A 25,907-nucleotide genomic window follows, 5' to 3' on the forward strand; every position below is an offset into this window, starting at 1 on the left:
ATTTGCATTTATTGATGGTAATTTGAATGCACGGAGATTCCTTGACGAGATTCTAAGGCCCATTGTTGTGCCATTCATCCACCGCCATCATCTCATGTTTCAGCATGATAATGCACAGCCCCATGTCTCAAGGATCTGTACACAGTTACTGGAAGCTGAAAAAAATTCACATTTCTTCCATTGAAGATGAGTGGGACAACATTCCACAGACCACAATTAACAGCCTGATCAACTCTTATGCGAAGGAGATGTTTTGCGCTGCATGAGGCAAATGGTGGTCACACCCGATACTGACTGGTTTTCTGATCCACGCCCCTACCTTTTTTAAGGTATCTGTGACCAACAGATGCATCTCTGTATTCCCAGTCATGTTGTCCTCTGTAGCTCAGTTGGTAGAGCATGGTGCTTGCTATGCCAGGAGTGTGGGTTTGATTCCCAACCATACTTAAAATGTATGCATGCATGGCTGTAAGTCGCATTGGATAAAAGTGTCTGCTAAATGGCTTATATTATGTGAAATCCATAGATTAGGGCCTACTGAATTCATTTCAATTGACTTATATGAACTGTAACTCAGTAAAAATTTAGAAATTGTTTCATGTTTCTTTAATATTTTTGTTCAGTGTAACAATCAAATTTCCATAGCAGGTTTTACCCTTCGGGTTTTCTATGATGGGCATAACACCCACTTTAGTGTTTGAGGCATGCAAGCCACATCCGAGTTGTTGATGAAAGTTTGAACTACACTTTCCAGAATTCTTTGCTGTTTAAAGCCAACCTTGAATATTTGCCTTGAGAAATTTCCATCTCATTGGTTGTACTATTTTTGTCAGCGACTTAAATAATAGGTATAATAACAACATATTGAATTGGTATCTCGGTTGAACAAGTTCAAAAACGTTTGCAGTACGTTTTATTAGTTGGGCATATTTGTAGTCAGACCGTTGCCTTTTACGTGTAGGTCCGTTACCTCCCGTTGTCATTGGTGAATGACCGAAGATGTCGCACAGTAGGTTGTTTGCCCGGCTGCTCTGTAAGTATAGCAAAATATGTGTTCTCCTCAAAAGTCTCTAAACTGTTTAGTTTCTGCTAAATTAAGTGCTTCACGGAGCCCGTTTTGCACGGAATTTGGGGTTTCTTGCTCACAGGGTAGCCATGGCAAGCAGCGAAAGGACCTCTATACTGGCTAACGGTTTTAGCATGCTGATAGATAGCGCATCAATTTCCAGGCCACAGTTCGAACTACTGAACTTTGACCGTGTTTGTCCTTTAGGCTTTATATTTAGCGTGTCAATTCTATAAATGAGAATAGGACATGTAGTTAGCTATACTATAACGTAGCTGGCACTTGGGTAAGCTAATGCTACCTAACGTTACTCACCCATTGTGTCGTACGTTGCAAACAGCTAACGTTAGTAACGCTTTCAATTTGTGATTTATAACGTTATCTCTTTATATGGAAGTAGCTACAGGCTGTTGGTTGCAGTGTTGGGGGAAACTATAGTACTAGTACTCTGGAAAGAGTTAACCAAGCTACCAATTACTTCACTGAAAGAATCATAGCTTTAGTGTACCTTCATTTAAGAAATGGTTTACTTAACTAAAGTTACTTTGAAAAAGTAGTTAACTACATCCAAACTGCTTCGTGAAAAAATTATCATATGAAATCTCAAATGTCAGACGACAAATTGCAAGAACAGATCACTTTGGGATGATATCTTATCAGAATGTGTGTTTTAACCTATTCAACACAAACAATGTTTTAAAGTGAGAATTAGGCAGGTCTGATGCAGTGATGCCGAAAAAGAAAGGAAATGATTGCCTACCTAACCCATTTAATTAGATGTTCAGGAGTCTTATGGCTTGGGGCTAGAAGCTGTTTAGAAGCCTTTTGGACCTTGTACTCTGAAAAGAGTTAACCAAGCTACCAGTTACTTCACTGAAAGAAGCATATCTTTAGTGTACCTTAATTTTAAGAAATTGTTTACTTAACTAAAGTTACTTGGGATAGAGGTCCTGGATTGCAGGAAGCTTGGCCCCAGTGATGTACTGAGCCGTACGCACTACCCTCCGTACTGTCTTGCGGTTGGAGGCCGAGCAGTTGCCATACCAGGCAGTGATGCAACCCGTCAGGATGGTCTCAATGGTGCAGCTGTAGAACCTTTTGAGGATCTGAGGACCCATGCCAAATTTGTTCAGTCTCCTGAGTGGGAACAGGTGTTGTCGTGCCCCTTCACGACTGTGTTGGTGTGCTTGGACCATGTTAGTTAGTTGGTGATGTGGACGCCAAGGAACTTGAAGCTCTCAACCCGCTCCACTATAGCCCCGTCGATGTTAATGGGGGCCTGTTTGGCCCGCCTTTTCCTGTAGTCCACGATCAGCTCCTTTGTCTTGCTCACATTGAGGGAGAGGTTGTTGTCCTGGCACAACACAGCCAGGTCTCTGACCTCCTCCCTATAGGCTGTCTCATCATTGTCAGTGATCAGGCTTACCACTGTTCTGTCATCAGCAAACGTAATGATGGTGTTGGAGTCGTGTTTGGCCATGCAGTCTTGGGTGAACAGGGAGTACAGGAGGGGACTAAGCACGCACCCCTGAGTGGCGCCAGTGTTGAGGATCAGCGTAACAGATGTGTTGTTGCCTACCCTTACCACCTGGGGGCGCCCATCATGAAGTCCAGGATCCAGTTGCAGAGCGAGGGGTTTAGTCCCAGGGTCCTTAGTTTAGTGCCCACAAAGCTCATCACTATGGTGTTGAACGCTGAGCTGTAGTCAATGAACAGCATTCTCACATAGGTGTTCCTTTTGTCCAGGTGGGAAAGGGAAGTGTTGAGTGCAATAGAGATTGCGTCATCTGTGGATCTATTGGGGCGGTATGCAAATTGAAGTGGGTCTAGGGTAACTGGGAGGATGCTTTTGATGTGAGCCATGACCAGCCTTCCAAAGCACTTCATGGCTACAGGCGTGAGTGCTACAGGGTGGTAATCATTTAGGCAGGTTACCTTTGCATCCTTGGGCACAGGGACTATGGTAGTCTGCTTGAAACTTGTATGTATTACAGACTCGGTCAGGGAGAGGTTGAAAATGTCAGTGAAGACACTTGACAGTTGGTCCATGCATGCTTTGAGTACACGTCCTGGTAATCTGTCTGGCCCTGTGTCTTTGTGAATGTTGACCTGTTTAAAGGTCTTGATCACATCGCCTACCGAGAGTGTTTCAACAAAGTTGTCCATCACAGCTGGTGCTCTCATGCATACTTCAGTGTTGTTTGCCTCGAAGTGAGCATAAAAGGCATGTAGGCTCGCGTCACTGGGCCACTCGCAGTTGGGTTTCCCTTTGTAGTCCGTAACAGTTTTCAAGCCCTGCCACATCCGATGAGTGTCAGAGCCGGTGTAGTAGGATTCAATCTTAGTCCTGTATTGACACTTTGTTGCCCTCTGTTCTAGCAAGCCTTCATGGCCAAATAGCAGAATTTCCAAATGTGTGCAATTTCAGAATCTGTAGATTACACATTCATGGTCATTTGTTTCTTTCCCCTTATTTATAACCGGCCTTTTGTGAAATAATAATCTCACCATGACTGCCATAAAGAACTGCACATACTAATGCCATTCATAGGTTTATCTTGGCGGGTTGGAGCGTTGGGCCAGTAACCGAAAGGTTGCTGGATCGAGTACCCGAGCTGACAAGATAAAAACCTGTCTTTCTGCCCCAGAGCAAGGCAGTTAACCCAGGTGCCGATGACGTGGATGTCGATTAAGGCAGACCCCCGCACCTCTCTGATTCAGAGGGGTTGGGTTAAATGCAGAGGACACGTTTCAGCTGAATGCATTGCATTGTACAACTGACTAGGTGTCCCCCTTTCCCTTCGTTTCAATATCAATCATGAGGGAAAAGGCACGAAAACTCGTTATCCAAGCGTAGTGGCCTACATAGTGTATGTGTGTTTTACTTCTGACAGTTGCTACTGTGTGCTGTAGGTTTTGGAACATAGCCTCTGGGCCTACCTTCAGGTCTGTTTGAATTGGATTTAAACTAATCAGAGGAACATCATGGGACAACAGCTCAGGCAACAACGCTGGACTATGTCTCCTAGATGGCAATCCTTCTCCCCTTTCCATCATGAGGTGACATTGACAATAGTGTTTTTTGGAAATGTCACCTGTGTGTGGTCTCACTTTCCTCTCCTTCTGTCTCCATTTGCAGTGCAGCAAAATGGGGTAAGGAACTGTTATACTGCTTCAAGGAAGCACCTCTACATTGACAAAGACACCAAGGTCATTTGCCAAGGCTTCACAGGGAAGCAGGTATGTATGCTACACAACACCCGGCCGACACTGGCCGCTTTCTGCATTCAACTGGGTTGTATTCATTACAGCACTCAAAGGAAATCTCAACTTTTGCAACTGAAATGATCGAAAATGTGCATTTCCTATTGGACAAGTCCAGGTAGTCCCTCCCTGTCTCAGTCCGCTTTCATCTGTTTGGTGCCGAATGAACAACCCTGATTGGGTTATTGTGTTTCACTGTCAACAGACATTGTTGACGGTCTGCCTGTGCAGAGTCAAAACAGCTCAGTAATCTTCCCAAAACATTCATTGACAAAGTTGCCAGAGGAGCATGTAGGCCTAGAGATTTAAAAATAACCAACTGTATCCACTGGCTAAGGATTTGAATTTGCAATGTGTTACATTGAGTTAAACAAATATTAAAGTTAAATAAAAAAAATAATTAAGCAGAAAACAGTAGCTAGCTATCTGCAACTGATCACCTTATCGACAGACAGCGAGTGGTCGTTAAATGACCGCATAATCTCGTTCCCCAATATTGTCTTGGATGAGGATGGAAGGTCTCTGTAATTGTCTGTCAAAGTCGAAAAAAGAGTATCGGCGTCATTGTCCAACAAGCGAACACCTCTCTCCTCTTTCACCTTGTAGGTTAATACCCGTCCCCCCTCCTGTTCAACAACTCTTCGACTTAATATAGTGTTATTAAATATAGTTCTTCTAATGAACACTCATGCTAATTAGAAAGTGCTGAGCAATGACTCAAGTGTCGCTGCTGCCGCTGCACACCGACTTTCCTCTATGGCTTGATAAGCAAACCATACTTCAAATTCATTGTCCTCTCATTAGTGGATGAAAGTTAGGACCGCCACCACCGGGGGGAAGAGCAAAGTGAGCAGACGGTGCACGTTGCGTTATAAATGAACAGAGGAAGAAAAAAGATGAGTCTGGTGAATGGAAGAAATATTGAAATTAAAAGATATCTGCATTGCGTGGGAAAAAAATTGCTGGCTCAGTCTTTCCTTTCTCTTTACTGCTGGTAATTATAGTTTTAACATTAGGGTCATTGATTTGGATGTGTCGTAGTTGGCCCTCGTAGCCACTTATCTATTACGTTTTTTTAACAGCCTCTGTAATTATTAACTGAGAAGGCTGATGGAACTTGGCAGGTTGAATATTCATAATATTACAACACATTATTGGACTCAATGCCCCCTGAAAGTAAAGGTGAGACTGTGAGAGATTAATTTTTTATTGATGACCTCAAGAAATACAGAGACATGATACCATTTGATTATGGTCATTTAGTGTGCCTAGGTTGGATTTAAACTGATTGAATGTGATGCCAACCTAAGCCCCTTTCACTTACAGGTGAATCCTAACTTACACTTACGTTGAATTTTCACTTAGTCATGCATTTAGGTCAATGGGATACTAAGTGACAGTTAGACACCGTAAAATACCTGAATATCATGTACCAAATCTCCTCTCTGAGACCCCCATTCACATAGTCATTGATTTACCTGCTGATGTACCTAGTCTTAATATGCTGGTGGTGTCTGTTTGTCTTTCCATGTCAGCTTGATTCCCATGCCCCCTCCCTCCCTCTGCGGACACCGGACACCATTCTGCACAGTTGATTAATGGTGGATGGCGGGCCTGTTCTCCTCATTCCACACTACCTGGCTTTAATGATAACTCAACGTTGGCGGTTGGCGCCGCCAGTGACTGGGACAATTCCCCTCTCCATCCATCACACACTGTCAGCTGCTCCCTCCCTACCCTTTCCCCTTGGTCCTAACCCTTTGAACTGAAGGAACTTCACAATGTTGCTTCCATCTTACAGATCTGCAATCAAACATTGAAGCAGGCTAAAGTCAAGAGAAACGACTGGGTGAATTGGTATTGGGACTAGCTGATTCTCTCTGACTCTTCCTCCTTCTCTCCCCCTCTAGGGGACGTTTCACAGTCAGCAGGCAATCGACTATGGCTCCCGGCTAGTTGGTGGCGTGTCCCCCGGCAAGGGGGGGAGGACACACCTCGGCGTGCCCGTCTTCAACTCTGTCAAGGAGGTTAAATGTGTTCCACTATTTCTTGTGTCTCTGGTCAGCCCTAAACGTGAACTGGTTCTGAACTAACTTGCCTGGTTAAGAAATGGTTAAATACATTGATGAATAGCAAGCCCTAAATTCACCATGTCCCACACCTCCAGGCGAGAGAGGGCACCGGGGCCGAGGCCACAGTGATCTACGTGCCCCCTCCGTTCGCGGGTGCCGCCATCATCGAAGCCATTGACGCTGGCATGCCCCTGGTGGTGTGCATCACAGAGGGCATCCCCCAGCAGGACATGGTCAAGGTCAAACACAAGCTGTTGCGCCAGAGCACCACGCGCCTCATCGGCCCCAACTGCCCCGGCGTTATTAATGTAAGAATACATATACACACTGGTATGTAGTACACACACACACAAGCTGCTGCGCCAGGGCGCTACCTGCCTCATTGGCCGCAACTGCTTTAGAGTGGTCAACGTAAGAGGCTAGAACACACACAGACTCTCTTGGTGTTAACTTTGTTTTCCTATTTTGCAGCCGGGAGAATGCAAGATCGGGATCATGCCGGGCCACATTCACAAGAAAGGGAGGATTGGTGAGATATTTTTGAATCATTGAATAAAATCTGCTTTTACTTGGCAGCAGTGTCATAATGCTGACAGACCGACATCTTGTTCTGTGTGATGGAAAGTTAACAGTAGGTTAGAGATCCTACAATACTTGCTTCAGTCTCCAAAATGACATGCGTGCAGTTGAATCGTGAGGGAGAAAGGACCACTGCCTATGTGGCTATCAAACCTAGTCGCTCAGCGAGCGACCAAGCAGTTTATTTTCTTCACTGTCTCGCGGCAGTTTGATAAGACGTCAGTGCTACAGCCCTGTAGGCAGCAGAAACGGCCATAGCAAATGTTTCTCCAGGTGCATTGGAGGCTGATGGGAGGAGCTATAGGAGGACGGGCTCATTGTAATGTCTGTCTGGAATGGAATAAATGGAACGGTGTCAACATTCCAGTCATTACAATGAACCTGTCCTCCTATAGCTCCTCCCACCAACCTCCACTGGTGTAGTGACTGCTGGGGAGCTCCATCGCTGCACAGACATCCTAAACCTCTTGCTGCTCATTGCGAAGGCATACAGTGTCTGCATCCCCAATGGTACCCTATTCACTATAGTCCCTGGGGCTCCAGTCAAAAGTAGGAAATATGGTGCAATTTGGGCTGCACCCATACAGTATAAATACAGGTCCTTTCCAATACTTAAAAATGTGTCCTTCCTCCTTACCTCTCAAGAAGAAGGAAGGATGCATGTTAAGAGAATCAGTCTCTCCTTATCTACTGACAGGAAAGGGAACTGTGTTGCTTAAGATTGTTATATATAACATTTTTTTTTTTTTCAGGCATTGTCTCTAGGTCGGGAACTCTCACATATGAAGCTGTTCACCAGACTTCACAAGTTGGCCTGGGACAGTCTCTCTGCATCGGTATGTGGGAATGAACGTTATGATATACACATACTGCAAATGTATAGACCAAAGATGAGCAACTTTGATGGGGGTGGGGGCCACTAAAACCTCTGAACTGATCATGAGGGGCCTCAGTGGCTTTGTGTACCCACCCATGCAGTCAAAGCCAGCCCTAGCCTTTTTGAGAGCCCTAAGGAAAATTTTTAACAACACAATTTCACTAACTGAAATTGTTTTCTCCCCTCTTGACGGCAGAGAGAAAATCTGACGTTTTAGGGTAATTTCATGCAATTCTACACTTTGCCATGGGGCAGAGAGATTTTTCTGCGGGCCTACAAAAAGAGCCGCCAGTTGCCCATCCCTGGTATAGACAAAATACAGTGCCTTCGGATAGAATTCAGACCCCTTGAATTTTTCCACATTTGTTACATTACAGCCTAGTTCTAAAATTGATTAAATAGTTTTGTTCCCTTTATCAATCTACACACAATACACCATAATGACACATTTACAAAGAATTCAGACCCTTTACTCAGTACATTGGCAGCGATTACAGCATCAAGTCTTCTTGGGTGTGACGCTACAAGCTTGGCACACCTGTATTTGGGGAGTTTCTCCCGTTCTTCTCTGCAGATCCTCTCAAGCTCTGTCAGGTTGGATGGGGAGCGTTGCTGCGCAGCTGTTTTCAGATCTCTCCAGAGATGTTCGATCGGGTTCAAGTCAGAGCTCTGGCTGTCACTCAAGGACATTCAGAGACTTGTCCCGAAGCCACACATGCGTTGTCTTGGCTGTGTGCTTAGGGTCGTTGTCCTTTTGGAAGGTCAACCTTCGCCACAGTCTGAGGTCCTGAGCGCTCTGGAACAGGTTTTCATGAAGGATCTCTCTCTGTACTTTGCTCCGTTAGTCTTTCCCTCGATCCTGACTTGTCTCTCAGTTTCTGCTGCTGAAAATAATCCCCACAGCATGATTCTGCCACCACCAGTTTTTACATTTTATTTCACCTTTATTTAACCAGGTAGGCTAGTTGAGAACAAGTTCTCATTTACAACTGCGACTTGGCTAAGATAAAGCAGAGCAGTTCGACACAGAGTTACACATGGAATAAACAAACATACAGTAGGAAAAAGTATATATACAGTGTGTGCAAATGCTTCGCTGTAGGGATGGTGCCACGTTTCCTCTAGACGTGACGCTTGGCATTCAGGCCAAAGAGTTCAATCTTGGTTTCATCAGACCAGAGAATCTTGTTTCTCATAGTCTGAGAGTCTTTGTGCCTTTTGGCAAACTCCAAGCAGTATCTCGTGCCTTTGACGAGTGGCTTCCGTCTTGTCACTCTACCATAAAGGCCTAATTGGTGGAGTGCTACAGAGATGGTTGTCCTTTTGGAAGGTTCTCCCATCTCCACAAAGGAACTCAAGAGCTCTGTCAGAGTGACCATTGGGTTCTTGGTCACCTCCCTGACCAATGCCTTTCTCCCCCGATTGCTCAGTTTTACTGGGCGGCCAGCTCTAGGAAGAGGCTTGCAGGTTTCATACTTCTTCCATTTTAAGAATGATAGAGGCCACTGTTCTTGGGGACCTTCAATGCTGCAGAAATAATTTGGTACCCTTCCCCAGATCTGTGCCTCGACACAATCCTTTCTCGGAGCTCTACGGACAATTCCTTCGACCTCATGGCTTGGTTTTTGCTCTGACATACACTGTCAACTGTGGGACCTTATATAGACAGGTGTGTGCCTTTCCAAATCATGTTCAATCAATTGAATTTACCACAGGTAGACTCCAATCAGGTTGTAGAAACATCTCAAGGATGATAAATGGAAACAGGATGCACCTGAGCTCAATTTCGAGTCTCATAGCAAAGGGTCTGAATACTGATGTAAATAAGGTCTTTTTGTTTTTATCTTGAATACATTTCTGAAATTGTTTTCGCTTTGTCATTATGGGGTATTGTGTATAGATTGCTGAGGATTGTTTTTCCTTCATTCAATCCATTTAAAATAAGGCTTTAAGGCTGTTTCCATGACAGACTGACCAGGTGAAAGCTATGATCCCTTACTGATGTCACTTGTTAAATCCTCTTTAAATCAGTATACGTTAAGGGGAGGAGACAGGTTAAAGGATTTTTAAGCTTTGAGACAACTGAGACTTTACATTGCCCCTCCCCCCTTACGCTGCTGCTACTCTGTTGTTATCTATGCATAGTCACTTTAATAACTCTAGAAAATAAAGGAAAGCCGCACACTCTAAGAGCTCAGATGCAAAAAAATTTTTTAATAACTTTAATAACTCTACCTACATGTATAGTTGAAGTCGGAAGTTTAGATACACTTAGGTTGGAGTCATTAAAACTCGTTTTTCAACCACTCCACAAATTTCTTGTTAACCTCTCTAGGGGGTGTGGGACGATAGCGTTCCACCTGGCCAACATCCAGTGAAATTTCAGAGCGGCAAATTAAAAAACAGAAATACTCATTATAAAAATTCATAAAACATACAAGTGTTATACATCGGTTTAAAGATGAACTTCTTGTTAATCCAACCACTGTGTCAGATTTCAAAAAGGCTTTACGGCAAAAGCATACCATGCGATTATCTGAGAACAGCGCCCAGCAGAAAAAGCATTACAAACAGTTACCAGCCAAGTAGAAGAGTTACACAAGTCAGAAATAGTGATAAAATGTATCACTTACCTTTGATGATCTTCGTATGGTTGCACTCACAAGACTCCCATTACTCAATAAATGTTTGTTTTGTTCGATAAAGTCCCTCTTTATATCCAAAAACCTCCGTTTTGTTCAGTAATCCACAGGCTCAAAGGCAGTCACAACAGACATACAAAAAATCTGAAAAGTATCAGTAAAGTTCGTAAAAACATGTCAAATGATGTTTATAATCAATCTTCAGGTTGTTTTTAGTCATAATAATGATTAACATTTCAACCGGACAAAAGCTTCGTCAATATAAAAGGAAAACAATAAAGTCGTGCTCTCGGTCGTGCTCATGAAAACCCTCGGGGACACTGAATGGTCCACTCATTCAAAGTGGTCTTACTCCCTCATTTTTCAGAATACAAGCCTGAAACAATTTCTAAAGACTGACATCTAGTGGAAGCCATAGGAAGTGCAATTTGAGTCCTAAGTCAATGGATACTGTAATGGCATTCAATAGAAAACTACAAAAATAAAGAAATCCCACATCCTGGATGGATTTTTCTCAGGTTTTCGCCTGCCATATCAGTTTTGTTATACTCACAGACATTATTTTAACAGTTTTGGAAACTTTGGTGTTTTCTATCCAAATCTACAAATTATATGCATATCCTATTTTCTGGGCCTAAGGAGCAGGCAGTTTACTTTGGGCACGCTTTTCATCCGGAGGTGAAAATAGTGCTCCCTACCCTAATTAAGTTTTAACAAACTATAGTTTTGGCAAGTCGTTTAGGACATCTACTTTGTGCATGACACAAGTCATTTTTCCAACAATTGTTTACAGACAGATTATTTAACTTAACTTTTCCAACAGCCAGATCAATCGCCTTCAACTTGAAAGCTGCATCATATGCATTTCTCCGTGTCTTTGCTATGAGGGTGACAAAATGACTACCGTAATCAGAATGATGGGAAGTTTGAGAGCGCCCGATTTAATCTAACCAGTAAACAAAAAAGTTGTTTGACCTTAACCCGTTCGGCAATTTGATTGGTCTAATGAAAGCTTCATGCCGCCAAAAAACTGAGCACGTCACAGAATGTGTTTTTTTGGAGAAAAAAAAATTGAAAGCGGGGAAAATCCATATATTAGCCCCATCATTGTTTTAAGCCGCTAGGTTCAAAGCTTTGGAAAAAAGTTGCTTATAGTCCGGAATTTACGGTAAACCTGAAAATGATAAGTACATTGTACTCTATGCCTTCGGTCACATCTGACATCCATGTTAAGCAGCGTAACAGTGTTTTCTAATGGTTTTTGTTCAGGCATTGGCGGGGACCCCTTCAACGGGACAGACTTCATTGACTGCCTGGAGGTGTTCCTGCAGGACCCTAAGACGGAGGGCATCATCTTGATCGGAGAGATCGGAGGCAATGCCGAGGAGAACGCTGCCGATTACCTCAAACAGCACAACTCTGTAAGAGGAGACACACATGTTAAACATGCTACCAGACTGTTAACACTTTGTCAATGGTCCACCAGTACTTTTGGGAATCATCCAGACCCTTTTTGAAAGATGAGTGTAGTTCTGTCAGGTACTCCCTTTCATCTCTTTGATTCCGACGACCCTCTCGGGATGTCCCACTCCAAGCCCCCAGGTCCAAAACGTGTGCGTGGGTGGGTGGACACGTTTCACTATACTTGTGAGTACCAGAACTAACTAAAATACAGAGAAGTGAGGACATTTTGCCGGTCCTTTACCTGTAAAAAGGGGGTTGGGGAAAATAGGATTTTGAATGGGAGTCATTTGTTGGTCCCCAAAAGTCCTCAAGTATAGTAAGACATACTGTGTGTGTTCTCACCTGCTAATGGATCTTGGGATTCTGGACAGGCTGAGGGTGTGAGCTAGAGTGCATGTACTTCCAGTTAGGGTTCATGGTGCAGAATACAGCACACACCTTTACTGACACACTCGTTCTAGGCAGGTGTGGGAGAGACTGATCTTTGGAGCATGGATGGTGAATTATGCAAGGCTTGAAAAGTGGTTAAGTGCCTTTGAGCAACAGTTATTGCCAAGTGTGTGTTTTGCCCTCTAAATTTGTCAAGACACAGAATTTTGATTGAGAAAATAGATTTTTGTGAGGTGTGTGTGTCTGTCAGGTGTTCAGCAGCTGAAAATTAATTTGATGTGCTTTCAGCTGCCCTAATGCATGCAAATCTCTCTTACCACTCTGTCTCGGGAGAACAACTCTTTGGCTGAGGCCAAAATGACACCATATTTCTTAATAGCGTACATCTTTTGACCAGAGCCCTTTGGGCCCATGTCAAAAGTAGTGTACTACATGGGGCTTAGGGTGCCATTTGGGACTTAACCTCTCTCTCTCCCTTCCTCATGTGCAAACCGGCTCAACCAATCATCCAAAGTGTTGACAACCAGAGACCAATGGCTCGTGACACCAACATGCATGAAAAGCCAATTTGAAAGCGGCAGGTAGTTCTCTGAAAGTCAAGTGTGTGTGTGTGTGTGTGTGTGTGTGTGTGTGTGTGTGTGTCGAGCATTGAACACCAGAGGCAGCAGTTTAACCAAAGCCTGAAATTGTTTTATCTGAGCTGCTGTTCTGTCAACGTTGAGAAACGGAAACACTGAATGCAAAGCCAGACCCAAAATTATGTTCCTCTCTTTAGTTTGACTCATAGAACAATTCCATGCTTCAGACATGTTATTTTCTAAGGTTGCAAAATGTCAGTAGCTTTCCCAAAATGTCCAGGTTTTTCAGAATACTATAATGTTATAACAATTTTTTAAAAATGTTTTTATGTTATAACTAACTATAAGTTAACTATTTGCCTAATACATTATATCTAGCTCAGGGCTCCATCTATGCATTTGGTTTGCTAGCTAAGTGGCTAGATGGCAAGAGGAAGATTCTTGGTTACAGAGACAGTCAATCCCCTTATGGATCAAGATCCATGTTGCCTACATTTGTTTTTGCCCATAAAAAAATACATACATTTATTTAGAAATGGCACCCCCTGTGTGCACTTCCAATAATACCGTATGGAAATCTGGATACCGCCCAACCCTAACACAAATACTAACTGTATTGAATTTCTGAATCTACAACAGGCACACAAATACATTTATTTTACACTAATTCGTCATAAGATCAGCTAGGCATATTTTCAGACACTTAAGGGAATCGTAAATGAGTAGTACAATACAATGACACTGTAGGGAATAGGGTGCCATTTGGGACTCTTGCCAAAAAGTAGAATACAATATCACATTGGTATGCCCTTACCAGTATAGCTAGATATTTCAAAATGATCTCTTTCTCCACAGACTTATTGATCAGTTGGTGTAGCACTTGTGAGGCCCAGCTGAGCATAAACTTAAATAATGAGCTTTTTCTATTTTACTGCTCTGTCATGGTTCTTTTTAAGACAACTGGGGGGGCGGTCAAATCATGACGTCCGTGATCTTCAGATCGGAAAGTCAGAATTCGGGCATCTTTCTAGAGCTCTGAGTTGGATGACCATTCAAAACAATTTTGAAAGCGCGGAAGTCTGAGATTTTCGAGTTCCCAGTTGTTTTGAACACGGTATTAGTCTCAGCTGAGGGAGGGAGAAATCAGCAAAGGATCCTCCTCTCACAGTCCCTGCTCTCTCCTTCCTTTCCTCCGGTGAGACTAATCAGAGGGGACACCATCTTCCACCTGATGATGAAACTCAAGTCACATTTGTGCATGAGGCAGATGCATTGCATGTTGTTCCTATGACCAGGGAAAGTGAAATATTCCTCTGTTAAAACAGACAAGATGAGCTGCTAATAATAATAGAAATGTTGGGCTATTGATAGACTTGGCTACTCATTCATTGCAGCGCGAGTGGAAGTGGGGAGAAGTGCGTTTTATGTTTTGAATAGTGTTGACAGTGCTGAATAGCTTAACAAAAATTCACTCATAATAACAGAAAGCTCTTTGCTGTATTCTTTGACAGTCTCCCTCTGGTCATTGTTTTAAAAGTTATGAAATCTCACGTAGGCTAGTATCAAACTTTGCTGTGGCCTGGGTTGTGGAAGCTGTAGGCATGATGATTTGAGACAAGTTAAATGGTTAAAAATGGAAACACTTTGCCTACCCGATGCACAAGGCTTCTTTGAAGTGCAATGAAGTGCAACTACAACCAACAGTGCAAGAAATAAAAGCAAGCCTTTATCATTGGCCTTTCTACAGAAATGTTTGGTGATCGACTAGAAATACCTTGAAGATTGCGATCAACCGGTTGGTGACCACTTGTACACGATTTAAGATTAGGGGATGAAGATGAAATTGTCGAGTTTGAGTCAAATCGGTCTTTATTAAAAGTGTTACACTTGACATAAAATATCCCCAACAAAAAAGGATGTATAAAAATAGACAATCAACTAATTTAGAAAAGAGGGGCCTTGAAAGGTAGATCTTTGCACCAAAAAGTGCTCTGATGTTTTTAATTTCGCCGGGCTAGAATTAGTACACACTTTAGAGGTCATTGCATAGCTTACATGGTAAAACTATTCCTCTAACTCTGTGGCCTGCTTGCCAACCTGGTCTGTTTTAGATTTACTGAACAAGAAAATAAAGTCAACATGTAAAGTTTTGGTTTCATGAGCTGAAATAAAATGACTTTGCACACATTTGTTTACATCCCTGTTGGTGAGTGCTTATCCTTTCCAGGATAATCCATCCACCTGATAAGGGTGGCATATCAAGACTCTGATTAAATAACATGATCATTACACCGGTGCACCTTGTGCTAGGGACAATAAAAGGCCACTCTAAAATGTGTGGTTTTGTCACACAACACAATGTTGTAAGATGTTTTTTTTTTTTTTTTACCCCTTTTTCTCTCCAATTTCGTGATATCCAATTGGTCGTTAGTCTTGTTCCATCGCTGCAACTCCCGTATGGACTTGGGAGAGGCGAAGGTCAAGAGTCATGTGTCCTCCAAAACATGACCCTGCCAAGCCACACTGCTTCTTGCCACACTGCTCGTTTAACCCGGAAGCCAACCACACCAATGTGTCGGAGGAAACACCTGGCGACCGTGTCAGCATGTACTGCCCGCCACAGGAGTCACACGATGGGACAAGGACATCCCTGCCGGCCAAACCCTCCCCTAACCCGGACGACGCTGGGCCAATTGTGCACCGTCTCCCGGTCTCGGCCGGCTGCGACACAGCCCAGGAGGCAGATGTCTCAATTTTTGAGGGAGTGTGCAGTTGGCATGCTGACTGCACGAATGTCCACCAGAGCTGTTGCCAGAGAATTTAATGTTAATTTTTCGACCATAAGCTGCCTCAAATGTTGTTTTAGAGAATTTGGCAGTACGTCCAACCGGCCACACAACCGCAGACCACGTGGAACCACGCCAGACCTCCACATCCGGCTTCTTCACCTGCAGGATCGTCTGAGACCAGCCACCCGGACAGCTGATGAGTTGGATGGGTTTGAACAACCGAAGAATTTCTGCACAAACTGCTGGAGAAGTGTGCTCTTCACAGATAAATCCCGTTTTCAACTGTACTGGGAAAATGGTGTTGCGTGGGCAAGCGGTTTGCTGATGTCACCATGGTGGGGTTATGGTATGGGCAGGCATAAACTACACGTAACAAACACAATTGCATTTTGATGGTAATTTGAATGCACAGAGATACGGTGATGAGATCCTGAGGCCCATTGTTGTGCCATTCATCTGCCGCCATCACCTCATGTTTCAGCATAATGCACAGCCCCATGTCGCTCTGGAAGCTGAAAATGACCCATTTCTTCCATGGCCTGCATACTCACAAGACATGTTACCCATTGAGCATGTTTGGGATGCTCTGGATCGACATGTACGACGGCGTGTTCCAGTTCCCGCCAATATCCAGCAACTTCGCTCAGCCATTGAAGAGCAGTGGGACAACATTCCATAGGCTACAATTAACAGCCTGATCAATGCAAAGGAAATGTGTCGTACTGCATGAGGCATCTGTGACCAACAGATGCAGATCTGTTTTCCCAGTCATGTGAAATCCATAGATTATGGCCTAATTGATTTATTTCAATTGACTGATTTCCTTTATATGAACTGTAACTCTAAAATCTTTTGGAATTGTTGCGTTTATATTTTTGGTCACTGTATGTCACCTTTTCAGGTCTTAAACTTTTCTTTTTGAGACATCTACTTCTAAATCCCACCTAGTATTCTTCAGCCTCTCCATGCATTTGTAAAACTAAAGCGCTCCTAAGACATAACACCTTTGTCTTGTTGGAAAGCATGGGCCCAGAGTATTTGGCAGCTAACCCACGTGAACACTAAATGTATCCTTTTTCCTGTTATCCTCGACTCTTAGCCGCTGCTCTCTCTCTCTCTCTCTCTCTCTCTCTCTCTCTCTCGCTCTCTCCTAGGTGCTTTACGCACAATGCAAAGCCCAAGCACAGTGCATTCACTAACACACAGCAATTGTCGTCTAGGAGGGCAGGTGAGTGATTTTTAGAAAGCGGTGGGGCGTGTGTAGCGCACTCCATTCACATCTAGTGTGTGAATAGGGAGCCTCATCAATTTGTAATTGTCTGTTTTGTCGTCTTAATCTGACAAGATTGAGGCTCTACCCCCCCAAGCGTACAGCAAGGCTTCCCCCTTTTGAAAACAACCCCTGCCGCCTCCTCCACCCCTCCTCCCGTGGGGGAACAAACTGAAGAAGAGGTAGGGAAACTACCTTCTCCTTCTCTTTAGTTCCATTATTAAAGTAATACATCTCTACGGTTAACAATATAGGACAAAGGTGGTGGGAAATTTAAAATGCTATTTCCACTTCTCTTATTATGCTCTGATTTCTCTGAGGGAAGATGAAGATTAATTGACTAATTACAGCCTGACGTGTTTAGGTAGATTTTAAGAGTTGATTCACACGGGGGTGGTTCGTTTGTCAGAGCTGTGAATTCATTAGGACGGGACAAGCGAGAGCCGGAACTGGTGTGTTTAGGGCCTAGCTAGAAGAATGGCATTGGGCCTGCATTCATAAAGTGTCTGAGTAAGTAGGAGTGCTGATCCAGGATCAGTTCTGCCTTTTTGATCATAATGAATAAGATTGTATGGACAGGGATGCTTTGTGAATAGAGATTCTAAAACACATGTGGCCATCCCTCCTCCTGGAGAGCTACTGGGTGTTCAGGCTTTTGCTCCAGCCTTACTTCAGCTAGTCAAGGTCTTGAAAAGCAGCTAAGTAGTAGAATCAGGTGTGGAACAAAAGCCTGCAGCAAGGTCAGTCTTTAGGAAAAGGCATGGCCACCCTCGTTCTGACACATTTAGAGGTAAAAATGTTGGGCCACCTTACAAGAGAACATTCACCTCGACTAATTAGTATCCTCCTGGTACCTTTTTTCCTTGATTGCAGTCATATTCCCCCGTTTAGTGAACATTTTGTTTTCAGAGCCATCCCTTGTTAATACTGTACATTGTTAGTCAGGTTTTTAAAAACATTTTTTTATTCATTTTCTTGGCCGAGAGACGAGCGGATTGGCTGCTCCGCTTAAACAATTATCCAGTGTCTTCAAGCATGTTGAAATGAATAGCAGTCGTCTTGCTGTACATACCTGACAGTTTCAGTAGGGTTCCGTTTAGAAAGCATGTGCTGAAATGGTAGAAGGGAAGTAAAGACTTAAGCAGGAGGACCACCTTTCCTGGCTTGTCGGCCAGTTTGTTCTACACGCCGTGTTAACTCTCAACTGAAGGAGAGGCTATGAGGGAGAGAAAGATAGAGGGAGAGCCTTATCACAAGGCAAGTACCTGAGAAGGAGTGTCTGAAGAGGGGCCTGGATTGTGTTCATTTGGCAAAAGAATGACTGAAATGGGTAGCTACTACAGTACCTGGTCTAATAGGAAACACACATTTTCGCTACCCAATTCGAAAAGTTTTCCTAAGCATGCCCTAATGAACAAGCCCGTCTTTCATCCCCAATACAATTTTATTCCTGAGTGTGAAATATTAGCTCTCTCTCCCCTCTCGCCAGCGCTGGAAGACTATCTCAACTGTTGAATTTAGCCATCCATCAGCACGAGCTGAGCGGACAGGGCCAGAGCTAATCAGTGTCCGCGTGACTAATTACCTGCTTCTGCGAGAATGAGATCATATGAAATGGCAGGGAGGGGTGGTGGAGGGTGTGTATCTGCCCATTCAATTAAATGGTCTCATTGACTCTTTCACAGACATCTGGACAGAGCATGTAATATAGTACAGCCTTTCCTGTGGCTCAGTTGGTAGAGCATGGTGTGTGCAACGCCAGGGTTGTGGGTTTGATTCCCACAGGGGGGCCAGTACAAAGAAAAATGCATGAAATAAATGAAATGTATGTATTCACTACTGTAAGTTGCTCTGGATAAGAGCATCTGCTAAATGACTAAAATGTAAATGTAAAATGTATGAATAACATTTTCTATACACTACCATCCTTTGTTTTAATAATTAAATAAGATGGTTCTAAGAATACCTATTTAAGAGGGGCTGTTAATAGGAAGACGTTGTCTTTGTTTTGGAACGTCTGTTATTTGTCTGAAAATACAAGTATGACTGAGGCTGTCTCAATCTCCCCCTCCATCCTTTCCCCCTCGCCCCCAGGGAGCGAATGCCAAGCCCGTGGTGTCTTTCATCGCTGGGCTCACTGCCCCGCCGGGCCGAAGGATGGGTCACGCCGGTGCCATCATCGCAGGGGGCAAGGGTGGAGCCAAAGAGAAGATTGCTGCCCTACAGCAGGCGGGCGTTGTGGTCAGCATGTCCCCGGCCCAACTGGGCAGCACCATGTTCAAGGTGAGACTAGAGAGATGTATTAAAGAGCTAATCTATATTTACCATGGTTCAAGCCCTCTAGCCAACTCTATGGGTGAGACCCGTAGCGATAGAACATTTATCTATGTCATTCAGTGGCGCGACGGACTACCATTCTCCCATAGCTGGGGGGGGATGGCATAACGGTTACTTTAGTCGCTTTAGTCCCACATCCCAACTTTGCCTCTTCCCTCAAATATACTAAAAACAATCTCGACTAGGGTTGCAAAGGGTCGGAAACTTTCCTGTACATTTCTGGAATTCTTCATGAAATTTTCCATGTGAAGTTAAGCCTGGGAATTTGGGAGATTTTTCTTAAATTCTTCAAAAAAGTTAGCTTATAACAGTGAACCTTTGTAATTGTGTGATACACAAGGCAATTCTAGGTCTTGTGGCATATTTTGGTTAAACTATCCCCAATTCAATGGAATTGCAACCCTCTGCATGCACAGTGGACTCTTCCATCACATGTACAGCTGATTCTTGATCTGATCTTGCACACTGAGATGCTATTGAGCCCACACTACGACACTGTCTCAGCCAAGGACTACATGCTTTCTGGTAAGTTTTGATTACAATAATGCGTGGGGTGAATATATTTTATGACACATTTTTTGTTAACTAGTAAATAGTAGCCTAGACAAGTGTTTAAATAATTTCTAACTTGTTAACAATTTCTGCTAGTTCGTTTTTGCTACCATGTAGGTTTTAGCTTGCTTGAGCCTGCTAACTGAGGAGTGTTAATTCACCTGTTTCCATACATGTTTCATTTTTAAACAACTCCTTTGTAAGATAAATAGTTAAGCAGTTAGATAAGACTTATCTGTACATGGAATTGTATTTGTTTTTATTTTTACAATTTGTTTTCTAATCTTTATTTGGAAATGCCACAGGCACTATCTGATGTGTGGAGACATTTCACTGCAGCTAATGTAGAAGGAAAAGCTGTGTACATTTGCAAATACTGTGCCAAATCAGATGTGAAGAATGCAACAAAGATTCACTGGCCAAGTGCATGAAGTTCCCTCAGCTCTCACAACAAGCAACCTCTGACAAAAGTCCCTCTACTTCTATTCGAGGTGAAAATGATGAATCAGACACCTCAATAGCAACAACTCATGGTCCTGCTGGAATCAGAAGTTTTTATTTGACTCAATTCAGGAACATAGTCAGAGAAATGCTGATGAATGTCTTACTCGAGCTGTGTATGCAACCGGTTCACCTATGATGCTCACAGGCAATGTGTATTGGAAGAGATTTCTGAATGTTCTTCGCCCAGCATACACCCCTCCAACCAGACATGCTTTATCTACTCATTTGCTGGAGTTCAACAGAGTTCAAGTGAAGGTCAAGCAAACCATAGAGAAAGCAGGCTGTATTGCAATCATCTCTGATGAGTAGTCGAATATTCGTGGGCAAGGAATAATTAACTACATAATCTCCACCCCCCCTATTCTACAAGAGCACAGACACGAGGGACAACAGACACACCGGTCTCTACATTGCAGATGAGATGAAGGCAGTCATCAATGACCTTGGACCACAGAAGGTATTTGCACTGGTGACAGACAATGCTGCGAACATGAAGGCTGCTTGGTCTAAAGTGGAGGAGTCCTACCCTCACATCACACACATTGGCTGTGCTGCTCATGCATTGAATCTGCTCCTCAAGGACATCATGTCACTGAAAACAATGGATACACTCTACAAGAGAGCCACGGAAATGGTTAGGTATGTGAAGAGTCATCAAGTTATAGCAGCAATCTACCTCACCAAGCAAAGTGAGAAGAATAAGAGCACCACATTGAAGCTGCCCAGCAACATCCGTTGGGGTGGTGTTGTCATCATGTTTGTCAGTCTCCTGGAGGGGAAGGAGTCTTTCCAAGAAATGGCCATATCACAGTCTGCCAATATGGACAGCCCCATCAAGAGGATCCTCCTGGATGATGTATTTTGGGGAGATTGGTAAGCAGCTGAAACTCCTGAAACCTATAGCAGTAGCCATTGCATGGATTGAGGGGGACAATGCCATCCTGTCTGATGTTCAGACTCTGCTTGCAGATGGAAGAGAAGAAATCCGTACTGCCCACTTCACTGTTGCTCCAAACAGAGGAAACTGCAGTTCTGAAATGCATCAAAAAGCGTGAAGACTTCTGCCTGAAGCCCATACACTTCGCAGCGTACATATTGGACCCCAAGTATGCTGGCAAGAGCATCCTGTCTGGTGCAGAGATCAACAAGGCCTATGGTGTCATCACTACCGTGTCTCGCCACCTTGGCCTGGATGAGGGCAAGGTTCTTGGCAGTCTGGCGAAGTACACTTCCAAGCAAGGGCTTTGGGATGGAGATGCAATATGGCAGTCGTGCAAACATATCTCATCAGCCACCTGGTGGAAGGGACTTTGTGGATCTGAGGCTCTTTCCCCTGTTGCTTCCATCATCCTCCAAATCCCACCAACATCAGCTGCCTCAGAGCGCAGCTGGTCCTTGTTTGGGAACACACACACCAAAGCACACAACAGGCTGACCAATACAATGGTTGAAATATTGGTGGCCATCCGGGCAAATTTGAGGCTTTTTGAGCCTGACAATGAGCCATTCTCAACAAGGTTGGAAAGTGACAGTGAAGATGAGGCCTCAGAGTCTGATGTTCAGAGGTGGACATTGAGGAGGTCCAGGGAGAAGACATGGAAGCCTGAGAGGAAGACAACCAGAGCTTTAGTTTCTAGACTATCATTTTACAGATGTATGTTGAAAACATTTTTGGGAGATGCGATGGATCATTGGGGTTTAAGTTCATAACTAAATTAGTTTTTATTTCTATTGGAAGGATTTAATCATTTGCAATGATGTCTACTCATGATAAGGTAAAAGGTTTATGTTTCCATGTGATATGGTGTGTATGTGTGTGTATATATATCTCTCAAATGCAAAAAGAAATCTGCATTTAAATGGTATTAATATTAACTTGCATATATTTTTAATTCCTACAAAGTTTCCTCTGAATATACCCCAAAATGTGCAACCCTAATCTCGACATACAAAAGTAGAAAAAAACCCAATGAATTTAGAGTAAACCTTAAGTTGAGTACATTTTAGTTTTTTCTACTTGAGTGTATGTTGAAGTTTTTAGTGTTTTGGGTTTGTTAAAAAGGTTGTGGGACTTGGGAATGAACTTTTTTTTAATACGTAATAAACAAAAGGCAACAGTGAGGGGAAATTAATAACCGTGGCTGTTGATGCCGGGGCGGGCAACTTTGCTATGCTGCTGCTGCCTATATTTCAATTTATCACCGGAGGAAGCCGGTTTTAACAAGACGTATATAAAGTTCAAGCGTGTATTACACCCATTCATCTTACTCTTTCATTACGAGCGCAGGGTGGCAAACCCAAACACCCAGTTATTGATTTGCGCGGTGGTGGCACTGTTTTTGTTTAATTCATAATCATTGCGCGTAATGATGAACTATTTCCCGGCCTATTAATTTCCCAGCTATTTTGTGTTCATACATCTCTGTTAATCTCATTGGCGCTGCTGTAATCGGCGTGATGATACACACGACACAACAGAGCAAACAAACAAAGTAGTGCCCGATGGGGGTATTAATTTGATTTGGTTTAACATGCTCAGCTCTCAGTACAGTACATTGCCCAACTCTCTTGTGTTTTGTTTGTGCTTGTCAGTGAAGCTCTACAAGCTCCACACCTAGATTCAAGTATTTGTTTTCTTTCAAATACTGTAAATGCGCTAGATTAAACTTGCATGTCACCGATAGAATAGTCCCAACTCCACCCACCTAGCATTCCAGGCAGACTGTGTCATGCCCACATAAACCTCTAGTCACCCATGTGTGCTGCTCTCTCTGTTTTTCCACTCTTTCTCATGGCCTCCTTTGACAAAATGTCCCTGTCGCACACCAGCACTCTTCATCCCTCCCTCTCTCCTTCCACCTGACCTCATCTCTCTTCATCTTGCTCCACCTCTCCCCTTCTTTCGGTCTTGAGCACCTTTGACACTCCCCTCCTGACTGTTTGTCACACACAAGGACGATCGCATCTTTCTCTCTCCTGTTCCTCTTACTCTACAACACCTTTCGTTTACAGGCTGTATCACAACCGGCTGTAATTGGGAGTCCCATAGGGCGGCACATAATTGGCCCAGCGTCATCTTGTAAATAAGAATTTGTTCTTAACTGACTTGCCTCGTTAAATAAAGGTTCAATATAAAACCATTTTTAAGTAGTTTCCCCTCTGCCTAAATACATATCTCAAGCAAGCACTATTTCTCCCTCTGTCCTTGCCCTCTTCAAATCAAATTGTCACATGCTTCGTAAACATCTGGTTTAGACGAACATTCAAACGCTTACTTACACGTCCTTCCCGACAATGCATTAAAATATATATAATAGGAAAATAATAACACAAGGAATAAATACACAATGAGTAATGATAACTTGGCTATATACACGGGGTACCGAGTTGAGGAATGAGGTAGATATGTACATATAGGTACGGATGAATTGACTCGGCAACAGGATAGGTAATAAACGGCAGCAGTGTATGTGATGAGTCAAAAGCATTTAGTGCAAAAAGGGTCAATACAGATAGTCCGGGTAGCTATTGGTAAACTATTTAGCGGTCTTATGGCTTGGGGGTAGAAGCTGGTCAGGGTCCTATTGGTTCCAGACCTGGTGCATCGGTACACATTGCCGTGCGGTAGCAGAGAGAATAGTCTCGATCATCCCTCTGGACTATGAGTGGACCTTGTGTCGCCTTCCACCCTTCTCCCTCCTTTCATCCATCAGAGTGCCTGAAGCCCTAACACAGCCCCGCTCATCCCCCGGTCTCTTTCTCCTTCCCCCTCTTCCCTCTCCTCTATATTTCCCTTTCTCAGAAAGTCAAGGGCCCGGCCTTGATCGGCGCGTACAGATACACTTAATCCACCCCGCTTGAGACTGAAGGGCGTCTTCCCTTAACACTCCTGAGTATTACATTAGATTACACAAGCACACCCTGCCGAGTTGCTCTAGCACTTTGTCAAAGTTGAGGCGTTGAGCCGAAGTAGACATTTTCAACCACTTGGTGGCAGTAGACATTCAGGTATTTTGTAAGTAAGGCATTTTCCAGTGGGCGACATCATGCATGTGTGTTGCAGACCTGATAAATGACATATGCATAAAGGAAGCTTTTTCCTCTGTGGCATGGGGAAATTGTAGGAGGAAGGGAAGGAGAGTATTTGTTTTATCATCCTTCCTCTGCTGATATTTAATAAATGGTGTATGTAAATGGCGACATCCCATCCGTAATGTTCTCCGTCCTTTTGTTTGTGTGCTTTTACATCTTATTATTTTCACTGTCGTATAATATGACTATGGATTTTGATGCTTTGGTGTAAATATACATGTTTTCTGTGTTTTGGACTATTCGACACTGAACATGAGCCTTGCATAGCCTTATTCGGTTTGTAAAGTATTTATCTTTGCATCCAAAATAACGATTTTGAATGTTATTCGTCTGTCTCCTTCATTAATCCCTGATTAGATAAATATATTGTCTACATCCCAAATGGCACCCATAGTGCACAACTTTTGACCAGAGTCCTGTGTAGGGATTGGGGGTGCCATTTGGGACAAAGAAATTCCTTCCCCCACCTCCCCAGGAAGAAAGTGCCTTGTCAGGGTCTACTAGCACCCCTCCATCCCCCACCCCCTGTAGCTTCCAGATGTAAACAAACTGTGAGTCCACATGAATAAATAATTATTTCCTCTCCTTCCCCGTTTCCCCCTCCTGTTTGTTCTGTCCCCCTCTCCGCAGGAGTTTGAGAAGAGGAAGATGTTGTAAACGGGGAAAGGCAACACCCCCCCCCCCCCCCCCCCCATCTCCCCGACCGAAGCCCCTACTACCATACACACACTCACTACGCAGTGTTTTTAAGATGTTTTTCAGCTATGAATTCATACCTTTACACGAGAGAGTAAATATATCAGTATATCTTGATGGCGTCTTTTAAATATGTGATACCATGCTTGTTATAGACTTAAGTAAAAGTGTCTTTTAGAAGACAGTTATTGGCATCCATTATGGTATATTCTGATGTGTTTAGTTTGACTACAGAGGGATGCCAAGGTAACCGAGGTGATCTGGTTCCTGTGTTGTCTTTCTACTACTTCACTCTCCTACTGTAACCAGGTATTCTATCAAAATGTCTGTTCTCACTGGCTATACACCTGAATAAGAAAATATCTCAAACACTTTTGGTTGTGGGCTCATTTTTATGTTTGTCTCGCTCTCTTTTGCACACACACACACAGGTTGGCATGACGGTGTGAAAGCGTTATCACGTGGTGGTATTATTGGGTGCATATGAGGTATGGTTCTGTTAAGTTTTACAGTGTAATAGCATTAAAAACAATCTGTTTGGAAATGGTATGTAATACTAGACTTTATTTGGAAGATGCGTTTTTCTTTTGTTCCAATTTGAAAAGGTCTCCACTGAACTAAATTCATCCAATCACACTCCCCCGTCATGCAGTGTCACTCCCTGGCGAGGCCAATTAGGAGGCAGGATATACAATCCAGGGATTTAATTTGCTATAATCGAGCTAACATGTCACC

General features: G+C 43.4%; 1 protein-coding gene and 1 long non-coding RNA gene across 2 annotated transcripts; both read left to right on the forward strand.

Moving 5' to 3' along the window:
* The first annotated feature begins 826 nt into the window (after window positions 1–826).
* Window positions 827–25,545, forward strand: LOC115202081 (succinate--CoA ligase [ADP/GDP-forming] subunit alpha, mitochondrial). Its single transcript, XM_029765965.1, has 9 exons — window positions 827–1,033; window positions 4,206–4,306; window positions 6,241–6,357; window positions 6,498–6,710; window positions 6,874–6,931; window positions 7,734–7,817; window positions 11,770–11,921; window positions 19,086–19,274; window positions 25,107–25,545. The coding sequence occupies exons 1-9, from the start codon at window positions 1,000–1,002 to the stop codon at window positions 25,131–25,133; spliced, it is 975 nt and encodes a 324-aa protein (XP_029621825.1). The 5' UTR covers window positions 827–999; the 3' UTR covers window positions 25,134–25,545.
* On the forward strand, window positions 11,928–17,947 carry LOC115202083 (uncharacterized). Its single transcript, XR_003879896.1, has 2 exons — window positions 11,928–12,935; window positions 16,876–17,947. It is a non-coding gene; the product is annotated as an uncharacterized LOC115202083 (long non-coding RNA).
* Window positions 25,546–25,907: the final 362 nt, after the last annotated feature.

This window comes from Salmo trutta, chromosome 11 (assembly GCF_901001165.1).
Source record: "Salmo trutta chromosome 11, fSalTru1.1, whole genome shotgun sequence".
Classification (NCBI taxonomy): Eukaryota; Metazoa; Chordata; class Actinopteri; order Salmoniformes; family Salmonidae; genus Salmo; species Salmo trutta.

Bases quoted from the DNA above. Each gene is read 5' to 3' on its own strand.
- LOC115202081 (XM_029765965.1), top strand. From the start codon at position 1,000: ATGTCGCACAGTAGGTTGTTTGCCCGGCTGCTCT. The intron at 1,034-4,205 runs GTAAGTATAGCA...CTCCATTTGCAG, and splicing joins GTTGTTTGCCCGGCTGCTCT to TGCAGCAAAATGGGGTAAGG. The intron at 19,275-25,106 runs GTGAGACTAGAG...CCCTCTCCGCAG, and splicing joins TGGGCAGCACCATGTTCAAG to GAGTTTGAGAAGAGGAAGAT.